This window comes from Nycticebus coucang, chromosome 4 (genome assembly GCF_027406575.1).
Source record: "Nycticebus coucang isolate mNycCou1 chromosome 4, mNycCou1.pri, whole genome shotgun sequence".
In the NCBI taxonomy this organism is placed as follows: Eukaryota; Metazoa; Chordata; class Mammalia; order Primates; family Lorisidae; genus Nycticebus; species Nycticebus coucang.
Window position 1 is genome coordinate 142,182,884 of NC_069783.1, and position 18,150 is coordinate 142,201,033.

General features: G+C 38.7%; 1 protein-coding gene across 5 annotated transcripts in view; it reads left to right on the top strand.

Moving 5' to 3' along the window:
* LOC128583199 (tetratricopeptide repeat protein 28) overlaps window positions 1-18,150 on the top strand; it is an 882,203-nt gene that overhangs the window by 488,386 nt on the left and 375,667 nt on the right. For all 5 annotated transcript variants that reach the window (XR_008379421.1, XR_008379422.1, XM_053587214.1 and 2 more), the window contains 2 exons: window positions 249-521; window positions 1,448-1,578. Coding sequence is in view for 3 of the 5 variants with exons in the window: in XM_053587214.1 (XP_053443189.1) it covers window positions 249-521; window positions 1,448-1,578 (404 nt within the window). In the remaining 2 variants the exon portion in view is untranslated. The remainder of the gene's footprint in view (window positions 1-248; window positions 522-1,447; window positions 1,579-18,150) is intronic.

The following is an 18,150-nucleotide window of genomic DNA, read 5'->3' on the forward strand; positions in this document are numbered from 1 at the left end:
TTCAGGGAAAGTAGCATAAATGCATCATGATAAAAAAAAAAAAGACAAAAAGAAAGGATAAATGTGACATATGCATGTAAGAGTGAGGAGAATGAAATTAGTGGACTGGGGTTGGTGATACTAGTTGTATTTGTAAGTGGATAGTTTGGGTGGTGCTAAAGTTAGAAGAGTTTTTATTGGGTTAGAAGAGTTTTTATTGTTTGGTATATCATCCTACATTCTCTTGCTTTTTTATTGTTTATTTTCAGACTCCCTCGAGCCTACTTATCAGCAGCTTCAGAAAATGAAACTGGACAAGAGTCCCTTTGTGGTCGTGTCTGTGGTTGGGCAGGAACTCCTGACAGCTGGCCATCACGGGGCCTCTGTGGTTGTCTTAGAAGCTGCTCTGAAGATTGGCACCTGCAGCCTCAAACTGAGAGGTTCTGTTTTCTCTGCCCTGAGCAGTGCTTACTGGTCTCTTGGCAACACAGAGAAGAGCACTGGATACATGCAGCAGGACTTGGATGTAGCCAAGACTTTAGGTAGAGTATACTCCTTTATTTCTGTGCACAAATGAAACAAACAAAGCTGATTAGCCTGCAATGAATGGAAGTGACATATACAGTGAAAACTGAGTGTCTCTAGAACAATCTTTGTTTTAGAGTACTCAAATTATTAGGGCTTTGTCATATAACAAAGTACCAGGACTCCCAAAAGATCAAGAGATATGAGTTAACATACTCATCACTCTCTTCAGATATTGCAGCTTACAAATTTAAAATCTCAAATGATAGCATTGGTGGGTGAAACTTTTATCATAATTTAAATTTTTTCTTCCTACAGAATGCATCATCATTGCAGAGGAAATAGTATAGAGCAGAGATTAAGCGTGTTTACTATGGAGCCATACTACTGGGTTTAGAATCCCGGCTCTCACTTACTAGCTATATGACTTTGGGCAAGTTTCATGATCTCTCTGTGCACTAGTTCCCTCATTTGTAAGAAAAGTATGGCTATGATTATGATGGTTATTATGGTGATTATTCAGGGACTTGCCCAATTTTCAGTAAAAGGAGGGATTTGGTGAGTCTATCAAGCAATATATTATAGGTTTGGAATCAAATGACTAAACCAACAAGCTAATGTTCAGAATCAAAAGTCATTAGCAAAATAATGAGGAGACTCAAGCAGCAGCTGGTTTGTGTCAAGGTCTTTAACGTCTCATTCCCTAGATAACCTAAGTCCCTCAGCGTAGTTGTATGTTATAATAGTAATAACAGTTTTCACCAGAGATTAGGCTGTAGGACTACAAGTCCCCAGATATGGTGTGGTGTAAGAAGCAAATACTTTTCTAAAACAAGGTCAGTGAAATCTTAGCTAATGAATCCGTGGTTCTTACGGATGTCCATTACGTATTATAAATAATATAACATAGAGAAATTTTATCTTTTTTAAAAATCCAATTCAGGTGACCAGACAGGAGAATGCCGAGCTCATGGGAATCTAGGCTCTGCATTCTTCTCCAAAGGAAATTACCGAGAAGCTCTCACTAACCACAGGCATCAGTTGGTGCTCGCCATGAAACTCAAGGATCGAGAGGTAGGAAGTTTATCTGTAGATCAAAAAAACATTTATTTTTTGAATCATGAAATACTTTTTCTTTTAAAAAAAGTATTTCGGGTGCCTCAATCAATTACTTTCTGAAGTAATTGATTGATTCTATCTTTCATCAACAATTGAGTGTTGGATGTTAATGCCCATATAGCTCTTGGATAAGACATTGCCCTGACCTCTGACAGCTTAATCAGATGCATTGTTCTTATTCTCTTCGAATGTGCTGTCGAGTAAAATTGGCAAAAATCTCTGTCATCCTGTAATAGTTATTAAATTGTAAGAAGCAAATGTTATGGCTTTTTTGAGATTAAATATTAATTACTGCAACCATTTTGTATTCTTTGGTAGATTTTTAACTTAGAAGCATATTGAGTTTGATTGAGAGACCTGAATTGTAATGACAAAGAGATATCATCCTAATGGTTCTTAGAAAAATGAAGTACAATATTCCCAAAGAGTTGATATCTACTAGATGTGACATGATGAGAAAGTCTGCAGGGTAGAAAAAGAGTGAGGTTTAGAGTCAGATAGACCCAGATTTAAAACGTAGCCACAGTACTTTCTGCCTTCCCTCTTCTTAATAGTGTAATAGTGTGGTAGGATTATAAATAACACATGTAAGGTGCCTGGTATGGTGCCTGGATTTCCATGTCCCTCCACAAAGGAATTCCATAATTGACAGCTTTTATTATTATCATACTGTGAATGAGGAAAAGAAGGTTAATAGCAGAGGCAACAATAGTAGGAGGTGCGATGGGTGCTGGCTCCTAGTCTAGTGTGCTGAGCCCTTTGTAGAAAAAAAATTTAAAAAATCAATTTCTGTGTTGAGAAATATGTTTATTTACATTTATATCTCAGAATTCCATTATGGGACATGATAAAGATTAATTATATTATTTAAATAATGATCTAGCAGCTTCCTGTCTATAGAATATGGTCAGACACTGGGAAGGAAATGGGTAAGAAAAGAAAAGGTTTGAAAAGCTACCAAATAGACCTTTCAAGGGCCATGGTCTTTTGACACTTTTATTCTCTAGAGCAGTGTTTTTCAACTTTTTTTTTTTAATCTCATGGCACACTTGAACCTGTAGTTAAACTTCCATGGCACTTAAATTTCATAAAAAAAAAAAAAAAAAGAGTGGAAAAAAAAGAATATACTTATCGTGTTTTGAAGTTCTTTTGAAAATAATTTAATAATGATATTTATAAATTTTTGTGGCACACCTAAGATCCTCATGAAACACCAGTGTGCCACAACATACTGGTTGAAAATTACTTCTCTGGAGAGTTTCCTGAATACTTCTTTTATTGCCTATTTACTCTTAGTGTACAAGCAATTCTGATTTGCCAGAGATGATCGATATCCTCACGTTCAAGGAATGAAATTAGGCATGAGACTTATAGAGACAGGGACACTGGTGGGGTTAAGAAATGAGAGCCACGTTTGAGAACTAAAAAAGCTTAGTTTTCTAGACAGGGCCACTTAGTGAAGAAATAGATTGCTTTATAAATATGTCGAAAGCTGCATTTATACTCTTTTCCCCTAAACTTTAAGTTGTATATAGTAGCTCAATTACTGGATAGGGTGGAAAGACTTTTAATTAGGTAACATCATAGGTATCGAAAAGGAGGAATGAAAGTTTTCTGCCTTTTCTCTTCTTAATAGTGTAGTTTTTTATCAACTGTATTCTCTGGTATTTATAAACCTCTGCTATGTAATATGTTTCCCTAAAAATCATTGAATTACAAGGATGGAAGGGACCCTAAGATAATACTGGTACCTGTTCTTTCCCCCAAACCTTCCCATCTCAGAGTTGCCACCTGCTACCACAGGCATCTTTCCCCACTTCTGTTGCCCTGACTGCAGTAGTTCTGTTGGGAACTGGCCTGTTGGGAAATTTTTCTTTTGTATGAGGGAGAAACCTTGGGGCTGATTTTTAAACCTTTAAGTTCCCACAGAAGGCAGTTCTTTGTGGGAAGAGAATGTCCAGTTACCTTTTTTAGGTCTAATAACGCTAGTCATGTGCACCTCAAGGTTTCTGTTTATTAAGACTTTAATATTCTTCACAAGTTTCTCTTGGCTCTTCCCTTTTCACACGGGCCCACTTAGGTTGTTGGTTGGCCATCGCTTGACTGTAACAGAGGCCTTCTCCTGAGGTATTCTTGCTGTTCAGCCTGTGCTTCTGCTTGGTATTACCTAAGCACATTTGTCTGATTCCTAGACTGACCTATGGAATTTCTCAAATCTCTCTCACTCTGTGTCTCTTCTGTTGTGTTTGCTTCTGGAATTACAGAGTTCCATTCATTATCCTGAGAAATTTAATGTTACTTTATTACTACTGTTCTTAAATTTTTGTTTATAAATTTATTTCCTGTATCTGATGCATAGTAAGTGTTTAAAAATTCTTTTTTTAAAATCATTTTTTCTACTGTGGGTGTGGGAGAATACTTGAGATCTCTCTTAGCAAGTTTCAAGTATATAATATTGTATTAATAATATTAACTGTAGTTCTCTGCTATACATGAGATCTCTAGAACTTATTGACCTACATAACTAAGACTTTATAGTTTTTAACCAATATCTCCCCATTCCACGTCCCTCCCCTCTTCCTCCTGATAACTATCATTTTGTCTACTCTCTGCTTCTGTGATTTTGTCTCTTTAAAATTCTAAATATAAGTGAGTTCTATGCTATATTTTTCTTTCTGTGTCTGGCTTATTTTACTTAGCTAATGTCTTCCAAGTTCATCCTGCAAATGGCAGGATTTTCTTCTTTTTTAAGGCTGAATAACATTACATTGTGTGTGCGTGTGTGTGTGGGAGTATGTGTGTCACAATTTCTTTCTGCATGTATTCATTGATGGACACTTAGGTTGTTTCCATATTTTAGCTATTGTGAATAGTGCTGCAGTAATCATAAACATTTATCTTAATTTTAAAGTTGTAAAAAACAACTTTAAAAAGAGTGTTCCTTCTTATCTGGCTGTGTTTAACTGGAAAGTTTTATTACTAAAACCCTAAAACCAACCATCACTTGTTAAGACTGGAGTTAATACACATATTGGTTTAGAATGTAAAGGAATACATAAAATGTCTAAAGAGAACTATTGCAATAATATGTATTTTATTTATGTTCAAAGTTTTAGTTGGATAGTTTTCTGGGATTTGATTCAATTAAGTGTAATATATACTCATGAAACACCTAACATTGTGTTTAGGGTTTAGAGGCAGGGTAGTGGTACTGTGGGGTCTTACATTCTCTTTGAGGCTAGCTTTAACACATGGAAATGTTCAAACATTGCTTCAGCACTAAATGATGAATGCTTTCTTAATCACTATCAAGGAGGCAGAGACTGGTATGAATTTGAGGACGTTTTGTGAAACAGGTTAAAACTCAGAATGTGGTTCTAAACCTGAGTTAGTGTATCAGTCTTGTTCTAAAGAGTGATAAAAGAATTCATGCCTTTAGCAAAGATGAGATGTTTATCATATTGCTATTCAGAATAGTCACAGAATCTTATTTTTTTAAGAAATTAATATTTATTATATAAGAAATGTGAAAATAACCAACCATAAGCCTGCCATTTTTTAATATTTTGGGTTTACACTTTTAGTCACATATATAATTGTATTTTTAATATCCATTCAAACAAAAATTGAAATTTTTTTTATAATACAGTTTTATGATTTTTTTCAACTTAATTTTATTCCTCCTCCTCCTCCTCCATTTTTTTTTGTAGTTTTTGACCAGGGCCAGCCTTGAACCTGCCACCTCTGATGTATGGGGCCAGTGCCCTACTCCTTTGAGCCACAGGTGCCGCTTCTATATTTCTTCATTTTTTTAAAGTATTCTATTAAAAGTCTTATGGTCAGCCAGGTGTGGTGGCTTCTGCCTGTAATTCTAGGCCTCTGGGTGGCCAAGCTGGGTAGACTGCCTGAGCTCAGGAGTTTGAGGCCAGCCTGAGCAAGAGTGAGACCCCATCTTTACTAAGAATAGAAAAAGTAGACTGGCATTGTGGTGGGTAACTGTGCCAGCTACTCAGGAGGATGAGGCAAGAGGATTGCTTGAGCCCACAAGTTTGAGGTTGCTGTGCGCTATGAGTTTAAGGGTGCTGTGAGCTATGATGACACGGCACTCTACCCAGGGCAATGGAGTGAGACTCTGTCTCAAAAAAAAAAAAAAAAAGAACAGAAAAGAAAAGAAAAGAAAAAGTCTTATGGTTTTCTCATGATTTATCTGTTCTACTGTTACATATTTAGGTTGTTTCAAAATTTTTGGTATTATAAAATCTAGAAAAACATCCTTTATATTTTAAAGGTTAAGATTTAATGATTTTTTTTGAGACCTTATAGTCTCTATTTTCCCATATTTACTAAAGATAAAACATAATAAGGCCAATTTATTTGTAAAATAAATTTTAGTATCATTATTCTTGGCTTGATTATTTGCTTAAAGTGCAGTAAGAATAATCACTGGCCATAGGCTTTTTTTTAAAAATTGGCTTTGCTGCTTACTTTTTTTCTTAAGGAATCTTATGAAAGGAATCTTATGAAAATCTTATGAAAGCCACTTGAGCCAAGCTAAAGATTTTTTTTTTTCCTCCACAGCTCAGAATTTGCTTTCATTTTTATTTTTCTATATGAAGTTTTCACACTGGGGTGGAAGAACCCTAAGGAATAATCTACCATTTCTGGTAACTAGAAGAATCTCTTGTTATAAAAGATATTGTTACTTTTCATTCTCCACCAAGGGCCATTAGCTTTTATCAAATGGTACAAATACCTCTGGCTTTACTTATGACATGTTTCAGTGTCCAGATATATTTGTCATTTAGGGAAGAAACAGGAAGATGAGAAATAGGCAGCCATTTTTCCAGGTGACCTAAGTGGAATCGTTACCAGCTAAATGGGGACTCTTGGAAAGGGGGGGAAATGAGGAAAGCTGTAAATGATCTCTAGTATAATAAACCCAGCATGAAGGGAATGGTAAGGTGAAAGAAGTGGGGCATCTTAAGAGGACAGTACATGCCCTAAGTGATTAGATTGAGAGGTTTTCAAAAGAAAAGCTAATTCTCACCGTGGCCAATTGGTTGGCTATAGCACTGCTGCAGAGGAAAGAACAACCTAAAAAACTAGACCTTTCCAAAGGACTAAAACAGTCTCCTCTCCCTGTGGTATCTGCAGGAACCTGAAAAGATAAAGATTTCAGGGACATGCAGATAAGTCCTTGAGTTACAGAAGAGAAAAGTAGGACTCAACTCTATTATTAAAATAATGGCAATGGGGCCAAAGGAGAGAATGGGATGCGGCAAATATAGGTAGAAGATTCAGAGAGATGATGGGCCCTGGAAAAACAGGCAACAAGCACTATGTTGGACTCTTTTTTTTTTTTTGTAGAGACAGAGTCTCACTTTATGGCCCTCGGTAGAGTGCTGTGGCCTCACACAGCTCACAGCAACCTCCAACTCCTGGGCTTATGCGATTCTCTTGCCTCAGTCTCCCGAGTAGCTGGGACTATAGGCGCCCGTCACAACGCCTGGCTATTTTTTTGTTGCAATTTGGCCAGGCCAGGTTTGAACCTGCCACCCTCAGTATGTGGGCCCGGCGCCCTATCCACTGAGCCTCAGGCGCTGCCCCACCAAAACCAGAACATAGCTGCCCAACGTAAGAAGCTATTATGTTTTAGAATCCTGAAGTCTAAAAACTGCTTAAACCGCTACTTTTTCCCATGTGTATTTCATCGGGATGCAATGATGTTGGGAAAGGAGGTAGGGTAGCTGATTCTACACTCCCTCCCCTATCCCAGCTCCATGACATTCTGACTCCCAGTGTATGGTGCCCCATGATCGCATTAATGTACACAGCTATGATTTAATTTAAAAAAAAAAAAAAAAACTCTCCACAGAGAAATTAACAATAGGGAGAGTGGGAGTCAAGCTAAAGATTTAATTCCCTGTATATATCTGTATGAGTTGGGTAAATTCCTCTTTCATCGAGGTCCCAAAGTAACTTGGAGTTCCTGGACCTATCGGAAACGGATATTCTTCACTTACCACGCATCAGGAAATGTTAATAGTTGAGGTACAAGGTCAGTTTTTTCCAAAGGGCTTTTTATTGGCTTTATAAAGTCAACTTAAATCTTCAAAGCAATCTGAACACATCCAGAAATATGCTATTTCAGCCAAAGCCTTAGTAAAATAACCAGCATTTCTAATTCTGTCCTGTTATAAAAGAAAATCAAATTCTTTGAAAATCTAGTCCTTTAAAAAAAAAAAGGATGTTTTTCTAGATTTTAAATACTAAAAATTTTGAAAATGCAAATAACTGTATTGCCATAAAATAAAAGTAGAGAGAAAAATAAATGTTTCAAATTGTCCACTGAAGATATTTTACCAATTTGTTGTAAGGTATAAATAGATCAAAAGAGAAACAAGATTTTTTTTTTTTTAATTTCCATAGACTGGGTGTTGTGGCTCATACCTATAAGCATTTTGGGAGGCCAAAGCAGGAGGATCATTTTAGGTCAGGAGTTTAAGACCAGCCTGAACAAGAGTGAGATCCCATCTCTACTAAAAATAGAAAAAGTTAGTTGGGCAAGGTAGTTCCAGCTACTAGGGAGGCTGAGGCAGGAGGATCGCTTGACTCTAGGAGTTTAAGGCTGTAGTGAGCTAAGATGATGCCACTGCACTCCAGCCTGGGTGACAGAGTGAGACCCTGTCTCAACAAACAAACAAATAAAAAATAAACCAAAAAACAAACAAGCAAAATTTCTTGACTTTTGGAAAACAAAGCATAAAAGAATCAGCAATGTTTTAAATAAAAAGTCATGAAAAAATTAGTTTACTCCCATGAAATTAGTTTCTGTTTTGTGTGAGGTTGAATTAGCAATCTTTTCAAGGCATCAGTTTTTTAATTAAAGTCTTAGAAGTCTTTTTGTTCAAATGGTATGATCTCTAAAGTTATTGGCTGCATCTATATTTAAAGGTACCTGTCAGAGTCGTTTCTATAGATTTCCTTGAAGAAGCAAATTTTGTACTGTAGCCAGTTAAAAACCATTTTCCCTCCCAGAAGAATTAAAGTAAAATAGTAATTGACAAAAAGTCTTAGGATAGCCATAGTTAAAGATACATTGACAAAGAAATTTGGTTATTTTTGTGGCGTACAATAATTTAGCATAATAACCATGATTATTAATGATCAGAATATTAGGGATTTCATATAATTTTGGAACACCTATTAATAATGCATTTACATAAATATAACCAGAGAGAAGTTAAGCACCATTTCATATTTAACAATGCTTTCTATATACTTTTAACATGCCAAATAAGCCAAATGTGTTTCTTTAGACTTTTAGTGACCCTGACACAGTAGAACCTCCATAATTGGCCAGCTCCCTGCGTTGACCACCTCCTTAAGATGATCTTATTTTCATAAACCAGACATGCACTACATGTACTCATGGGAAGTTCTTTATGTTGACCAGTTTGTTACAGTGCCTTGGGTAGTCAACTTATAGAGGTTCTACTGTATTTAAAAAACCAATTTGAGGTTAAAAGACTGAATTTTATCAGTCAAATATCAAAGGTTTAAGATACTTGTAATAAAAAACTTGTCAGGGCGGCTCCTGTGGCTCAGTGGGTAAAGCGCCGGCCCCATATACCGAGGGTGGCGGGTTCAAACCCAGCCCCGGCTGAACTGCAACCAAAAAATAGCTGGGCATTGTTGCGGGCACTTGTAGTCCCAGCTACTCGGGAGGCTGAGGCAAGAGAATCGCTAAAGCCCAGGAGTTGGAGGTTGCTGTGAGCTGTGTGAGGCCACGGCACTCTACCGAGGGCCATAAAGTGAGACTCTGTCTCTACAAAAAAAACAAAAAAAAAACTTGTCATAAATCAAGATCAATCATAGGTTACTATAAGTCATTTATTTAGTCAAAATGATAATTCAAAGGCAAAAACTTTAACTTTTTTTATTGGCTTTGTAAAGGTGATAGAGGGGATACTCATTTTCCTAAATAATCATAAGATCTAAGAAAGAGAATCTGAAAACAACCTGAAAGAGGCAAACTCAATCTGTCTTTCCCTCTCTCTCTTCTTTTTTTGGTTGTTTACTCAAAAGGTAAATGAAAGTCTTTTATTATATCTGTGATTATTACATGAAAACATTATTTTAAAGAGAAGACCAATTTTTACCTTTGCATAAGTATATTAAATATTAAAGCTAATTTTAATAAAACTTTTTAAATAGATCTGTTTAATCTTAATTAATTTGACCATTAGGTAAGATTTCTATAAACATTTTTAGATTTAACTATTTTTTAAAATTTTATATTTCTTAATTTTTATTTTTTAAATTTATAACTATTTAAAAACCTTTAATGTAGGCAAAATTATTTTTTATTTAATAAAAGCTATATTTTAAGTCTTTTATAACCTTTTTAAAACCAGAAAACACATCTAATTTTTTATATATATGTATACAGAATTGTTTATCCTATATTTAGTAGTTTTAATTACATATATATGTGTGTGTGTGTATATCTATCCATCTATCTATATATATATATATTTTTTGAGACATAGTCTTGCTCTGTTGCCTAGGTTAGAGAGCCATGGCTTAGCCTAGCTTACATCAACCTCAAACTCCTAGATTCCAGCAATCCTCCTACCTCAGCGTCTGGAGTAGCTGGCTCCATCCACTATACCTGGCTAATTTTTTTTCTGTTTTTAGTAGAGATGGGGTCTCACTTTGTTCAGTCTGGTCTTGAACTCCTGACCTCCAGCAATCCACCCACTTTGGCCTCCCAGAGTGCTGGGATTACAGATGTGAGCCACCTTAATTACATATAAGTAACCCTGTTTTTCATGAGAAACCTAGGAAGTTAAAGTAATTTTGAATTATCAGTCCCCAGTTTTTATTAGCATATCTAAATCTATTTAGCTTTCTATAAAAATAAAATGTCAAAATACATAAAATTAAACTCATGTTTAATAATTAACGTTTTAGTATTTTAACTTATAACTTGGATGTTTTAGGATTTAATTTAATAGAACATGACTTTAAGATACTAAATTACTAAAAAGAATTTTGAAACTACAACACAGGTACCATCCCAGTTCTCTTAGGTCCCAAGCAGCCATGTGGCATCCAAGATGGATACAAAGGACTGGGCTTATCTGTGTCTTCAATTTATATACCAGGTGAAAGCTCAGGACAGAAGACAGGATTTCTTGAGGGCAGTACCTGTGGCTCAGTGAGTAGGGCACTGGCCGCTTACGTCTAGGGTGGTGGTTTTGAAGCTGGCCCTGGCCAAACTGCAACAAAAAATAGCCAGACGTTGTGGCAGGTGCCTATAGTCCCAGCTACTCAGGAGGTTGAGGCAAAAGAATCACCTAAGCTCAAGAGATGGACATTGCTGTAAGCTGTGATGCCACAGCACTCTACGGAGGGTGACAAAATGAAACTGTCTCTGAAAGAAAAAAAAAAAGGATTTTTAGAGGATGCATCCTTTCCCAGAATAACCGTAAGGCAAGGTGGGCAGAGAAGAAGGGGCCATGTTGTGCATGACTGTGTCTTATAACTGGTGTTCTTAAGAACATGTCCCTAGGTCTCACCAGGGCCAGTTATCCAGACCCCACAATCCAGAGGCTCAAAACTTGGAGACAAACGCTCACAGTCAAATTTAGCAAATATTAAACATATTACAGAAGCAGCAGTTTTATGACCTTGAACATCTACCAAACATAGTATATGAGCTGTTAGACCACCAGGTTCAGGTGAAAATGTCTAAATTAAATATTGGAGACACTTTTGCTTTATTTTGCCAATGATTTGAGAACTGTCTTTATTTGTTAAAGATTACTAAAGTCACATAAACTTGAAAAACATTTAGACTTATTTAATTGATGACATGTACATGTGTATGCAAGTTCACAAGTGTATACAAAGACCCTATAGCCTTGATTTTAAAACTTTAGCTGTAAGACTGGTCCAAAAGTACATCTGAATTCAAGCTATGTCATTGAGAGTGGAACAAGTAAAACAAAAAAAAAAATTTTTTTTTGTCTCACACATGACCTAAGTCTTCACTGAGTATCAGAGGAAGCAGTATTAATATCTTAAAGCAGAAGTCCCCAACCTTTTTGGCACCAGGGACCCATTTCATGGAAGAGAATTTTTCCAAAGACTGGGGTATCTTCTCTATCAGCTTTACAAAGCCAACAAAAAAAAGTTAAAGTTTTTGCCTTTGAATTATCACTTTGACTAAATAAATGACTTGCAGTAACCTATGATAGATCTTGCTTTATGACAAGTCTTTCATTACAAGTATCTTAAACCGAGAGGGGAGACAAGATGGCGGACTGAAGCCAGCTTTCAACAAAGGCTCCCGTCCAGAAGGAGAGTTAAGGGACAGGAATTTAGTAAGTATCCTGGTGGACTTGAGCCTCACCAAGAGAGAAGGCTGAAGAACGCACATCAACACCGCTGAGGCAAGTTGTGATCACAAGGACGCAAACAAAAGGTACAAAATCCACCACCAAGCGGACGGGAGTCCCCCTCCCCCATGAGACCGGCTCTGGAGCCCCACAATTTAACAAGCGGGCATAAATTAAAGGCCCTCCCACTACACTCCACGGGAGAGACCTTCTAAAAACTGGACCTACCTCCCCTACTGGGGTGCCGTGGCGTTCTCCTGCCGGACATAGGGCTGAATAAAACTTTGGGAATCCTTTGCCGGCAACCCTGAATCCCCGGCGCTCCCCTCCCGCCCACTGAGGTCTGGAGGCCTGTCCCCCAGGACTTCGGATCCTTGGGTGATTTCTCAAGGGGAGTGGACAGTCCCCGAGTTGCGACTGGTCAGCATTGACTCTGAGGCGCGCCAAGTGAGGAGAGGGCACCGGGCTGAGGGGGAGTCACGCCTCGCGGCACTTCCCTGCGGTGTAGTGCACCAACCCTCCCCGGGCACAAGACTGAATAAGACTCTGGCCTCCCCGCTGAGAGCTGAGAGCCCCTACTCTCACTCGGGGTCTGAGGGACTATCCCCCAGGAGTTCGGCTCCTTGGGTGATTTCTCGAGGGGAGTGCACAGTGCCTGAGCTGCGTCAGGTCAGCGCTGACTCTGGGACACGTGAGCGAGGAGAGGGCACTCCGCTGAGGGGAAATCAAGCCTTGGCGGCACTTCCCTGCGGTGCAGTGCAGGAGCCCTCCCCGGACCGTAGTATTGCGTGAAACTGAATGAAACTCTAGCTTCCCCCCGCCCCACTCCCAATCCGGGTCTGGGGGCCCATCCCCCAAGAGTTCTGATTCTTGGGGGATCTCTTAAGGGGTGTGGACCCAGCACAAACTGCGGCCGCTCAGTGCTGACTCTGGGGCGCGGGACAGAGGAGAAAAGGGTCGCCTGAGTGTCCACACCAGAGCAGCAGTTCCCTGGAGGTAGATCAACAGCCGTTTTTTCTTTAACGGCAGAACGCTCACTTCTGGATATTCTGAGGCCACACCCCCTGTCTCCCTGGGCAACCAGAGGAGGCCACCGGTGACACGGCTCACAAACCCAGAAGCCTCCAGGGCGGGGCCGACCCAGAGAGGTGTTCAGACGCAATTCTCCAGCAGCAAAGACGTTTGAACTCAAAACAGCCCGTCTCCTGTAGGCGACGACAGGAACAGAGACAGAACCTCACAAAGTTGTCTGTTCTGTTCTGTTCTGTTAGCAGCATGCATCAGGGACGGGGCTAAGCCTGAGTGAACACCTCCTTCCCATCACCTGCATCAAACACTCAAAGATGTCAGGCCCCATCTCCTCCTGCTAGATAGCGGCAGTCTGCGGGGGCCTGGCAGACTTCCTCGCGATTCAGGCAGGTGCAAACCCCTGGAGTGTCTGTTCACTGCAGGCAACTGGGTTAGCCATCTGCAGAGATACCAGTGACTGGGTCCGACGGAGGGGCAAAGTGGGGAAGGAGACGTCAACCTTCCCAGACTGCTCTGTTTCCGGGGTGGCTCCTCCTGACTCCACGCTGCACTGGGGTGAGCTGTGTCAGAGGAGTCACCAGGCCCCTGTGATCCAGTTCCCAGAGACCTCTTGAACCCTTCCACCTGAGACAAGTGCCGATTGAGACAGTTGATTCGGACCTTTTGAACTGGGCTAATAGACTGAAGACTTTTCAGGTGGTGCCCTGGGTGTGCGATTGTAGGAAGGTTTGATTCTCCTTTTCCAACTGGGGCCAGAGGTGGGCAGGTGGGGTGACTTAATTGCTGATTTTTCCACACAGCTGAGACTTCAAGCCAGAGTAGAAGTTGCAATAGGATCAAACAGAAACCAGCTGAAAACAAGACAGAACCACTTTGCTCCACCACACCAGACAGGGCCCCGGTTTCTCAGGCCACAACACTGTACGGCCCTCGATAAAACCCCAGGGGAAAAACCAAAGGGAGGAAACCATGGGGCGGAATCAGCGGAAAAACTCTGGTAACATGAATAACCAGAATAGATCAACCCCCGCAAGAAAAGATACGGCAGATGTGATTGAAGATCCCATTCATAAACAACTGGCTGAGATGTCAGAAGTCGAATTCAGAATTTGGTTTGCAGACAAGATTAATAAAATGGAATTAGGAATTCGAGGAGAAATTCAAAAACTGTCTCAAGAATTTAACGAATTTAAAGACAAAACCACCAAAGACTTAGACACACTGAAACAAGAACTTACAGCCCTCAAAGATATGAAAAATACAGTAGAATCCCTCAGTAACAGAATGGAGCAAGCAGAAGAAAGGATTTCTGACATTGAAGATAAAGTCTTCGAACGCTCCCAATCTCTCAAAGAGGAAGAGAAATGGAGAGCTAAAACGGATCACTCACTCAGAGAGCTCTCAGATAATTCGAAAAAAATAACATAAGGGTTATAGGAATTTCGGAGACTGATGAAGTGGCAGCCAAGGGCACAGAGGCCCTTCTACATGAAATTATGAAAGAAAATTTTCCAGACATGCCTAGAGAATCTGAAATTCAGATAGCAGACAGCTTCAGAACCCCAGCACGATTCAACCCCAATAAGCCATCTCCCAGACATATCATAATTATCTTCACTAAAGTTAACATGAAAGAGAAGATTCTCAAAGCAGCCCGGCGAAAGAAAACTATAACGTACAAAGGTAAGAATATTAGAATAACTGCAGATGTCTCTGCTGAAACTTTTCAAGCAAGAAGAGGCTGGTCATCAACTTTTAATCTCCTAAAGCAAAAAAACTTTCAACCCAGGATCTTGTATCCAGCTAAACTGAGTTTCATCTATGATGGAGAAATTAAATACTTCAATGACTTTCATATGTTGAAAAAATTTGCCGTAAGTAAACCAGCTCTTCAGGATGTTCTCAGACCTATCCTCCACAATGACCAACCCAATCCTATACCACAAAAGTAAACTCACTCAGAAACTTTGGATCAAACTCCAACTTCCACACTGGCGAAAGGATTAAAAATGTCCACTGGACCTTTGAAAAACTCGTACCCAAAATTCCACCAGACTTATCCTTACTCTCCATCAATGTGAATGGCTTAAACTGTCCTCTAAAGAGGCATAGGTTAGCTGACTGGATACAAAAACTTAAGCCAGATATTTGTTGCATACAAGAGTCACATCTCAACTTAAAAGACAAATACAGACTCAGGGTGAAAGGATGGTCATCCATATTTCAGGCAAATGGTAATCAGAAAAAAGCAGGTGTTGCAATTTTATTTGCAGATACAGTAGGCTTTAAACCATCAAAAGTAAGGAAGGACAAGAATGGTCACTTCATATTTGTTAAGGGTAATACTCAATATGACGAGATCTCAATTATTAATATCTATGCACCCAACCAGAATGCACCTCAATTTATAAGAGAAACTCTAACAGACATGAGTAACTTGATTTCCTCCAGCTCCATAATAGTCGGAGATTTCAACACTCCCTTGGCAGTGTTGGATCGATCCTCCAGAAAGAAGCTGAGCAAAGAAATCTTAGATTTAAACCTAACCATCCAATATTTAGATTTAGCAGACATCTACAGAACATTTCATCCCAACAAAACTGAATACACATACTTCTCATCAGCCCACGGAACTTACTCCAAAATTGATCACATTTTAGGTCACAAGTCTAACCTCAGTAAATTTAAAGGAATAGAAATTATTCCATGCATCTTCTCGGACCATCATGGAATAAAACTTGAATTGAGTAACAACAAGAATCTGCATACCCATACAAAAACATGGAAGTTAAATAACCTTATGCTGAATGATAGCTGGGTCAGAGATGAGATTAAGAAAGAAATCACCAATTTTTTAGAACAAAATGACAATGAAGACACAAGCTATCAGAACCTCTGGGACACCGCAAAGGCAGTTCTAAGAGGGAAATTTATAGCACTGCAAGCCTTCCTCAAGAGAACGGAAAGAGAGGAAGTTAACAACTTAATGGGACATCTCACACAACTGGAAAAGGAAGAACATTCCAACCCCAAACCCAGTAGAAGAAAAGAAATAACCAAAATTAGAGCAGAATTAAATGAAATTGAAAACAAAAGAATAATACAACAGATCAATAAATCAAAAAGCTGGTTTTTTGAAAAGGTCAATAAAATAGATAAACCTCTGGCCAACCTAATCAGGAAAAAAAGAGTAAAATCTCTAATATCATCAATCAGAAACAACAAAGACAAAATAACCACAGACTCATCAGAAATCCAAAAAATCCTTAATGAATATTAGAAGAAACTTTATTCTCAGAAATATGAAAATCTGAAGGAAATAGACCGATACTTGGAAGCACGCCACCTTCCAAGACTTAACCAGAATCAAGTGGAAATGTTGAACAGACCCATATCAAGTTCAGAAATAGCATCAAGTATACAAAACCTCCCTAAAAAGAAAAGCCCGGGACCAGATGGTTTCACGTCAGAATTCTACCAAACCTTTAAAGAGGAATTAGTACCTATATTACTCAACCTGTTCCAAAATGTAGAAAAAGAAGGAAGACTACCCAACACGTTCTATGAAGCAAATATCACCCTGATCCCCAAACCAGGAAAAGACCCAACAAGAAAAGAAAATTATAGACCAATATCACTAATGAATATAGATGCAAAAATATTCAACAAGATCCTAACAAACAGAATCCAGCAACACATCAAACAAATTATACATCATGACCAAGTTGGTTTTATCCCAGGGTCTCAAGGCTGGTTCAATATACGTAAATCTATAAATGTAATTCAGCACATAAACAAATTAAAAAACAAAGACCATATGATTCTCTCAATTGATGCAGGAAAAGCTTTTGATAATATCCAGCATCCCTTCATGATCAGAACACTCAAGAAAATTGGTCTAGAAGGGACTTTTCTTAAACTGATAGAGGCTATCTACAGCAAACCCACAGCCAATATCATATTGAATGGAGTTAAATTGGAATCATTTCCACTCAGATCAGGAACCAGACAAGGCTGCCCATTGTCTCCATTGCTTTTCAACATTGTAATGGAAGTTTTAGCCACCGCAATTAGGGAAGAAAAGGCGATCAAGGGTATCCATATAGGGTCAGAAGAGATCAAACTCTCGCTCTTCGCAGATGATATGATTGTGTATCTGGAAAACACTAGGGACTCTACTACAAAACTCCTAGAAGTGATCAAGGAATACAGCAGCGTCTCAGGTTACAAAATCAACATTCATAAATCGGTAGCCTTTATATACACCAACAACAGTCAAAATGAAAAAGCAGTTAAGGACTCTATCCCATTCACAGTAGTGCCAAAGAAGATGAAATATTTGGGAATTTACCTAACAAAAGACGTGAAAGATCTCTGTAAAGAGAACTATGAAACTCTAAGAAAAGAAATAGCTGAAAATGTTAACAAATGGAAAAACATACCATGCTCATGGCTAGGAAGAATCAACATTATCAAAATGTCCATACTACCCAAAGCAATATATAATTTCAACGCACTCCCTATTAAAGCTCCACTGTCATATTTTCAAGATCTTGAAAAAACATTACTTCGTTTTATATGGAATCAGAAAAAACCTCGAATAGCCAAGACATTACTCAGAAATAAAAACAAAACAGGAGGAATCACACTACCAGACCTCAGACTTTACTACAAATCGATAGTGATCAAAACAGCATGGTATTGGCACAAAAACAGAGAAGTAGATATCTGGAATAGAATAGAGAACCAAGAGATGAATCCAGCTACTTACCGCTATTTGATTTTTGACAAGCCAATTAAAAACATTCAGTGGGGAAAAGATTCCCTATTTAACAAATGGTGCTGGGTGAACTGGCTGGCAACCTGCAGAAGACTGAAATTGGACCCACACCTTTCACCATTAACTAAGATAGACTCTCATTGGATTAAAGATTTAAACTTAAGACATGAAACTATAAAAATACTAGAGGAGAATGCAGGGAAAACCCTTGAAGAAATTGGTCTGGGTGAGTATTTCATGAGGAGAACCCCCCGGGCAATTGAAGCAGCTTCAAAAATACACTACTGGGACTTGATCAAACTAAAAAGCTTC